Source organism: Triticum dicoccoides, chromosome 6B, assembly GCF_002162155.2.
Source record: "Triticum dicoccoides isolate Atlit2015 ecotype Zavitan chromosome 6B, WEW_v2.0, whole genome shotgun sequence".
NCBI lineage: Eukaryota > Viridiplantae > Streptophyta > Magnoliopsida > Poales > Poaceae > Triticum > Triticum dicoccoides.
In genome coordinates, this window is record NC_041391.1 from 698,284,617 (window position 1) to 698,292,975 (window position 8,359).

At 45.8% G+C, this 8,359-nt stretch overlaps 1 protein-coding gene across 1 annotated transcript; it reads left to right on the forward strand.

Moving 5' to 3' along the window:
* Positions 1-860: 860 nt before the first annotated feature.
* Positions 861-1,992, forward strand: LOC119321541 (Werner Syndrome-like exonuclease). The gene is made up of 2 exons (XM_037595179.1): positions 861-1,449; positions 1,967-1,992. Exons 1-2 carry the CDS (start codon positions 861-863, stop codon positions 1,990-1,992), a joined length of 615 nt encoding a protein of 204 aa, XP_037451076.1.
* Positions 1,993-8,359: the final 6,367 nt, after the last annotated feature.

Consider the following 8,359-nt stretch of genomic DNA (forward strand, 5'->3'; position numbering starts at 1 on the left):
GCTAATTGATTATGAAAAAAATAGGCCCAGGTTAGAGCGAGATCATGGTAATTTTTGTGTAATTATGATGGCGTAGATCATGGTAATTATTGACAACTGATTTTGGTAAATGATGTGATACAACATCGAGGCAATCCTGTCCATTGAGAGATGGTGAATGTATGACAGAGATGTAATGTTTCTGCCACAACTCGATTGTTTAGAGATAGAGATAGAGATAGAGATTTGGATCCATATTGTACAGTTTGTTTTTAACTCATCCGTATTGTAGAATTTGTTAACAGAACTTCCCTACCTTGATCATGAATACTCGGAAATCGTGCGTCCATTCGAGCATCCACAGTGTGTGATATTTCCGCCTCTAAGCCCGCCTCCAAGCGTGTAGCAGCTGCCTCTATACGCTGCACGTTGCTGCCTCTAAGCTAAAAACACTAGCATCGACGCTAGCGTAAAAGGCTGCCTCCAAGCTCAAAAGCAATGGTCCAGACCCACCGGTCAGCTGGTGCTGCATGTGCTGCTCATCAGCCAAACAAGTAAAAACTATTGTTTTTAATTGAAAGGTGGGCTTCATGTTAGAGGCAACAGGCTTGTAAACACACTGCAGCTTCAGACGCTAAGATTAGAGGCTCATATGTGGGACCCAGCTTAGAGGCTGGGCTGCCTCTACACACTACTGATGCCCTTCCTCCTTTATCTCAACCGTGGGATGCATGCATGTATGCGAATGGTGCGAAATTCCAGGCTCATCTCGACGACACCAGCACTATATATATACGACCGGCACAAGGGACGCCAAACCCTAGTCAATCCTATCGCGCCGTCTTGTCGAGAAAGGAAGCTGAAGTCCTCAACCTGATCTAATGGCGGAAACATACAACACCGACGTCGTAATGGGGGACGGCACCATCATTCATACCACCGTGACGTCCTCGTCCCTCGACGTCAATCGCTTCATCGAGGAGGTGCAGGGGTCCCCGATCCGCATCGCCGGCCTCGATGCCGAGTGGCGCCCCAACCGCACTAGACGCGCCGAGCAGTACCCAATCGCCGTCCTCCAGCTCTGCGTCGACCGCCGCTGCCTCGTGTACCAGATCATCCACGGCACCGGCATCCCCATCTCGCTGTGCAGCTTCCTCTACCTCTCCGGCTTCACCTTCGTCGGCGTCGGGATCGCCGACGACGCGAAACGCCTGCGTGCCGAGTACAGCCTAGAGGTGTCCAACGCGGTCGACCTGAGGGAGCTGGCAGCTTACTCACTGCACCGGCCGCGGCCGGAGCTGCAGCAGGCCGGGCTGAAAGACATTGCGCTTGCGGTGATGGGGGTGCGCATCGCGAAGTCACGGGAGGTGACGAGCAACTGGGACGCGCCATTGCTGTCGATGGAGCAGGTCGAGTATGCCAGCATCAACGCCTACGTCTCCTTCGAGATCGGTTGCCGGCTGCTCACTCGTAATTACTACTCCCTCCGTCCGAAAATACTTGTCATTAAAATGGACAAAAAGAGATGTATCTAAAACTAAAATGCATCTAGATACATCCCCTTTTATTCAATTTGATGACAAGTATTTCCGGACGGAGGGAGTAATTAGTAGTACTGCTACCTGACTACGTCGGCTATGCAACTAGCATATGAGATCAGACTTGCCAATTGAGTAGTTGATCCATTATTTTCCAGAAAGATAGCTGAGACTTAAGTCAACTATGAATAAGATATTTTTCGATGATTTAATACTACCCCTTTTCTAAATATAAGACGTTTTGGCAGTATAAATTGAATGGCCAAAACCTCTTACATTTAGAACCAGAGAGAGTATAAGTTATCTTTATCCCTTGAGATGCAGGTTATTATTCATTCGTGCTATCTATAGGCCATACGATCGAGTATGTGCTTAGGGCATCACCAATGTTTATTTCTTAAATATAAGTTGGTCTTAAGCCGAATTCTTTTCGGTTGCGGATTCGCTAGAATTTGAGAAACTGCCCAGAGAATGAAGAATCCTAAGAATCCGCGGTCCAACTTTTTCTGGCTGCTACGGTATGAGTTGTATGTTGTCTTTAATACCCCAAGTGTACTTGTGTGCTGGTTAGTTGAAATTAACTTGTGGTGGTTTTGGATAACTCTAACCGTAAATATGGTGGTTTATGCTATTGAGTCTGTCTAGGACACATCTAGTGTTATGTCACATCTAACCTGATGTTCACTATGTTTGTGGTCTATTTTTTTGTCCCGGCTTTTTTTATTCTTTGTTGCTGCGTTATTTATGAGAGTTTAGATGTGACATCCTTAAAAAATATCTAGATGTGAATTAGACGAACTGTATGCTACTTACCACCCCCACCCCCTCGCTATCGATAAGCAATCCGATGCAATGAACAAACATAAAAGCACTGCACGAGAGCAACTGATGCATGCAGTGCGAAACTCCATGCAATTGTAGGCCCATAACTTTCGTAGGGCTGGCCTCAATCACCCAAGAAGCTTTGGTTTTACTGCACTAGGACCCAAACAAGGAGGAAGCTCCTAGTTGATGCTCAGTGTGCCATTTTGTCGAGCAATCAAATGCACTCGTCGGGCGGCCCATGTAGCACACAACGCGATGTGTGAGCGCTTTGTCTTTTCACTTTTTTTTTCCTTTGTTCTATTGGTTTTTTTATTTTGATTTAGAATTTATTGATTTTTCCAAAAATGGAAAATTTACAACGCATGAGCTCCAATCCACCAACTGTTAGACTAACTAAATGAAAATATAGTAAACAAATTATCATACCCAGATTTTCAATATCATTGTTGCTCACGGTCACGTTGACAAATTTAGAGTTATGCCCGTCTTCTTAAACTTCTATGGGCACTAGTTGGCCAGTGACCGTAGTCACTGCAAACAAAGCAACCATATTTCTTAGGGGCTGTTTGGATAATGCCTCAGTCAGCCCCGCCAAAATAGGCATGCCAAAGATTTGGCGCAGGATTTTGCCGCCGGGATCTCGCCAACGCATGGCGTAGGAACTGATCGGGGCTACCAAAAAACTGCTTGGTTCCTATTCTCTGGCGCTGATCCAAATAGGAGCCCCTGGTGGCAGTCAACGAGCAAAAAGTTGGTCGGGCAAGCTGCGGCTGCAATCCAAACAACCCCTTATATTTTTTCTGTTCTTTTTACCTTTTTTTTCTTGAAGTTGGTATTGTGTTGGACCCTGTTCTTTTTCTAAGCTTGTGGACATTCTTATGTACCATATTGGCGGTAGACATTATCTCGGCTCCTTTACCGTGTGAGTCCTTTGCTCTCGAATTCTCTCCAACACTCAGATGACCGATGGCATCCTGTACTGAGAATCCACGTCTCTGATGTTTCAGAGTAGTGGCAAAGCTCCTCCGAGAGGTTTCGCAGTTATGCATCCTGCGACAAACTTGTCTAGTAACTCACACTTAAGTAGTTCGAGCTTCTCAACGAAGCATTGTATCTCATGAGCATGTTCCAATAGAGGGAGGTTCTCAACCGTTCAGTAATCATGGAATTTCTCCATGGCATACATCTCACTCTACTATCTGTTGTGCCGAACATACATAGCTTCGACTGCATCCCACAAGTCCTTGGAGTTCCGCATATGTAGATATGTGTCAAGTAGCTTGTCTCCGATCACACTCAGAACGGCTCCGAGAAAACCTTGGTGGCCACTTTAAACGCCTTCTCCTTTTGAGTAGTAATCGTTCCTTAAGTAGTGGCACTGGCGACCTAGAACACGTTAATCGTTGTAAGCTAGAAGATGTATTGGCTCACAGCAATGAAGGTGTTCTGGGTCGCTGGTGTGTCACTCAAGAAGGAACGATTAATCATGTATAGGAGAAGGTGTGTTTCAGAAGGCCACCATTGCCTTTGCCATAGCCATTCTGAGTCTGATAGAAGACAAACTAGTTGATGCATATCTGCCTATGAGGTTGCCAAGGACTTGTGGGATGTGTTCGAAGCTATGTTCGGTGCAACTAATGCTGGAAGCGAGATATATGTCATGGAGCAGTTCCATGATTACTGCATGGTTGAGAACCATCCTATACTGGAATAGGATCATGAGATATAGTGCATCATTAAGGAGCTCAAACTACTTCAGTGTGAGTAACCGGACAAGTTTGTCGCGGTATACATAATTGTGCGAAATTGCCTCCTTCTTGGAGGAGCTTTGCTGCTACTCTCAAACATCAGAGACATGAATTCTTAGTATAGGATGTCATCCATCATCTGAGCGTTTAAGAGAATTTGATAGCAAAGTACTCATACGGTAAAGGGGCGAAGGAACTTCTACCACCAATATGGTACATAGTTTAAGGGAAAGATGGGATCTAGTAGAATACCAACTTTAAGAAGAAGAGTACACTACTAGGGAAAACCTTCGTAGTAGCGTGGGAAAATGGCCTAGCAGTAGTGCGGGCCCGGGCGCTATTGCTATGATGCTACAGATAATATTTAGCAGTAGTGCCTGGTAGGCACACGCTACTGATAATTCAGTTAGCAGTAGCGCATTCCAGAGAACGCGCTACTGATAATTACTAGCAGCACGTCCTTTCCCCATGCTACTACTATTTTTACATATTCCAATTCTATTTTATTTTATATCTTATTTATACGCCGTTATACAAGTTTTCATATAGTAGCAATTTAGAGATTGTTATACCATTATGATCGTAATGAGTTATTACATCCACTTGGTCAAGTTGGATTAGTAGGCTAATCCAACTTGATCACTTTGGATCCATCCACTTGAATCTAATCCGCGGTAATTTCATCCGATGATATAATAACTCATCATCATAATCATCATCATCATCAACATAATATTAACAACTTATCATCATAATACATCATAGTCATATAACAACTCATCATCATCATCATTATCGTCCATGAGTCATATAACAACTTGGTCACTAGTTAGAGCATCTCCACTAGCCCCCCAACAGCCCCCCAGAGGCCCTTTTTCCTCGCCGGCGACCGATTTTCCCTCTAGTCGTGCCCCCAAGTTCTCAAAAAGTGCCGGATTTGGCCAGATTTATGGCCGGTGATCCCAGCCCAAACCCAAGGAGCTGGGGGCAGCTGGGGGCGCCGGCGCTGCTTATCCCATGCAAAAGACCCACTGTCAGCCTCTCCCTCTCTCCCCTCTCCCTCTTTCTCTCTCATCTCTTTTTGGGCGGGCGAGAGGACAGACGATGAGGCCGGGGCGGAGCTCGCGGCCGGGGCGGAGCTCATGGCACGGCCGGCGCGAAGCTCACTGCCGGGGCGGAACGCGCGACCGAGGCGGAGCTCGGTGGACGAGCCAGGCCGCTCTCCTTCCTCGGCCTCGTGGTGATCGGCGTTCGTGGCGGAGCTCAGATCATGTGCAGGTCGAGCACACGCGAGTGCGGAGGCCCCGACTGGAGGTTGGCCGAGCTGAGGGCGGCGTGGGGCTGCCGGGCTGTTGGGGGCGTGGCGTGTCGGGCACCCCCTTCCTCCTCCTCCTCCAGTCCGTCCTCGTCGGCGGCGGCCACGAGGGGTGTGCGCGGACAGGCCATGGGCGCGAGCAGCAGCGGCCAGGCGCGGGCTCGAGCAACAGGGCGCGGGCGCAGCTAGGGCACGGGCGCGAGCAGCAGCGGCCAGGCGCGGGCGCGAGCAGCAGGGCGCGGGTGGCGACCAGCGGCGGCCATAGCGGGCGGGGGCAGCAGCGGCGAGGACAACGGCCTCACTTGGGGGTTGAAACGGCTGGAGATTTTTTTGTCCCCAGGCCAAAGTTCTTGCCGGCAGCCCCCCAAGCGGCGAAAAAATGCCTCCTGGGGGCTCAACGGCTGGAGATGCTCTTATAATCACAACTCATCATCATCATCATCATCATAGTCATAATCAACACTAACTAATTGTTCTTAATACCTAGGACCGACTCCTCTCTCCTAGGTAAAATAGTATAAAATAGGTAAATCGGTCCATCTTCAAAATGGAGAATGCAGATCCACATAGGGCTCAGAAGACGTTCCCACCTACAGCATGCAGCCAACTCTTTTTTGCCCACTATTGCCTCGGGTATTTGCATTTATAAGAGATATATGAATACATAGTATAGGAACACGTGTAAAGGCTTAACAACACTCAAGAGAATTATCAAACCACCCTCTAAACTGGGAAGTATGGAGTGGTAAACAAAAGAGGTGATGTTGTACTTCTTCCAACAGCTTTAGGCCCATCATCACCAAATACCAAAAGTTTTGATTTGGTTGGCAAGCTCGGATCCTCTACAGGGAGGCATGCTAGTGCTTCTCTCTCACATATGATAGTCTATCTTGTTATTGAATTCTCCCAAATACAATTGAGAGGAGAAATTTGCTTAATTATATCTATGTTTGTGGTTCATAATTTGTTTGTGCTCTTGATGATTCTCATGGAAGTTAATTGTTGAGTTTGCTTTCAATACTTACAATTATTATGAGAGAGGAAAGAATAACATCTACCAGAGCCCTCTCTATGTTCCTAACACGCTATGATTGTAAGAAACTTCTTTTATCGTGCATTGGTCTTCAATGTATGTTAATGAACTATTCTTGTATGCCATGCCAATGCATAGGAGACATGTTAGACTTTGATATTATATGTTTTATATGACTTGGTGCTCTCTATATAGACATGCAACCGGGCCCGTGTCTTTTTTTGTCTTAGATGCAACTCCATCCTTTCATATTAAGTGGGCCTAGCGTATTTTTTTATCACAGTTGCATGTCTATCCTGGTGTTGCTGCTCCAACTAGTAGATAGCCTAGGGTTTTAGTCCTTACAGTGGCGGCACTCAGGCCGATAGTGGTGCTTCTTCTTCGAGTCCGTCTTTCGGTTTTTGATCCTTCTCAAGTTTGTCCGTCGGGACAAATTAGATGAAGCTCCGGCGTAGATTCGTAGGGTGAAATTTTGTGTCAGGTTCTGCAGAGCGATTCAAAGGTTCAACGGTGACCACTGCAGCTCTAGGATGTTGGTCCTTAGAGACACGTGCACGAAGACTTCCGGACCGTCATCCATAAGGTTAGGTCGGCTCCGATATGGAAGCGATGACAGCGGTGCGTCGATGTCTCGTTCGGGCAGGCAACATTGGACGCTTGATGGTCTAGGGTCCTTGTTGTAATTTCTATTATGTTTGGGGTGCTGTGTACTTCCTCCGTCCCAAAATAAGTGACTCAACTTTGTACTGATTTTGTACTAGTACTTGTGTTGAACTTTTATAAAAGATCTTATTGCTTTACAAAGCAAAAGGCAGTTTTTTGGAGGAAAAACACGATACAAACACAGAAACATGGCTAGGGCCTAGAAGACCTTAAGAAAACAAAGAATATCAGATTTTTTTATAATAGTTAAATAGTCTAATTCAATTTCTTTTTTCATTGCGTCCATTTAGTTTCAAACTTTCAATCAGGTCAAAATAAAGAAAAATCAAAGACAATTCTTGGCCAAAGAACCAATGGAAGGAAAGAAAAATAATAATACCTCCGATCCATAATAAGTGTCGCGGTTTTTAACTAACTCTGATTCAAAACGCGACACTTATTTTGGATCGGAGGTAGTACACCAATAAGAACAGATGTAATCAACCAAAACTTGATGAAAAAATAGACTATAGTAAAAGGTAAAAAGTAAAAAGTAAAGGAAAAAAACGGTGAATCTTTCATGCTTAAATATCCCAGGTGATGCTTTAAAAGAGCATAAAAATTATTCTGAAAATTAAAAAGTATAAAAAAATAAAAAAAATGTGTGATATGCCTTGAATAGTTCGCCGAAGAGCCCTGCCTTCCCATACCTGCCAGCCAAATGCATGGAAAGTCCGCGGGATGTAGACCTTTCTTGGCTACACATCGCAGCATCAACGACCAACGTCCAACGGTACGTACGAGAGTTCAACTTCGCCCCTACCTCTCCTTCAACCAACCAGCCACTTGAGTTGCGCACACACATTTCCATTTCAGGCATGCGCACACACACAGATTATTGCGGCCAAAGTTCTCTGGACCAAGTTTTGTGCCCAGCTCGGACAAAGCTACACCAACTCGAGTTGACAATGCATGCACTCAGAGTGATCAATCAATGGTGTATGCGTCACGAACCAACCCGTAGTTAGATGGTTAGAGGGACTATGATATTTTCAGTCCATCAGGATTCAAATCCTGGTGCTCGCATTTATTTTTGGATTTATTTTAAGATTTTCGGCGATGCGCATTTAGTAGGAGGAGACGTTTCCGTCGATGACGAGGTGCCTATGATGACTTCATAAATCTCAAGATGATATGCCGACTCAGTCTTTCGAAGATGATCATAGGGATAGGGTGTGCGTGTGTGCGTTCATAGAGGTGAGTGTATGCGCGTGTATAT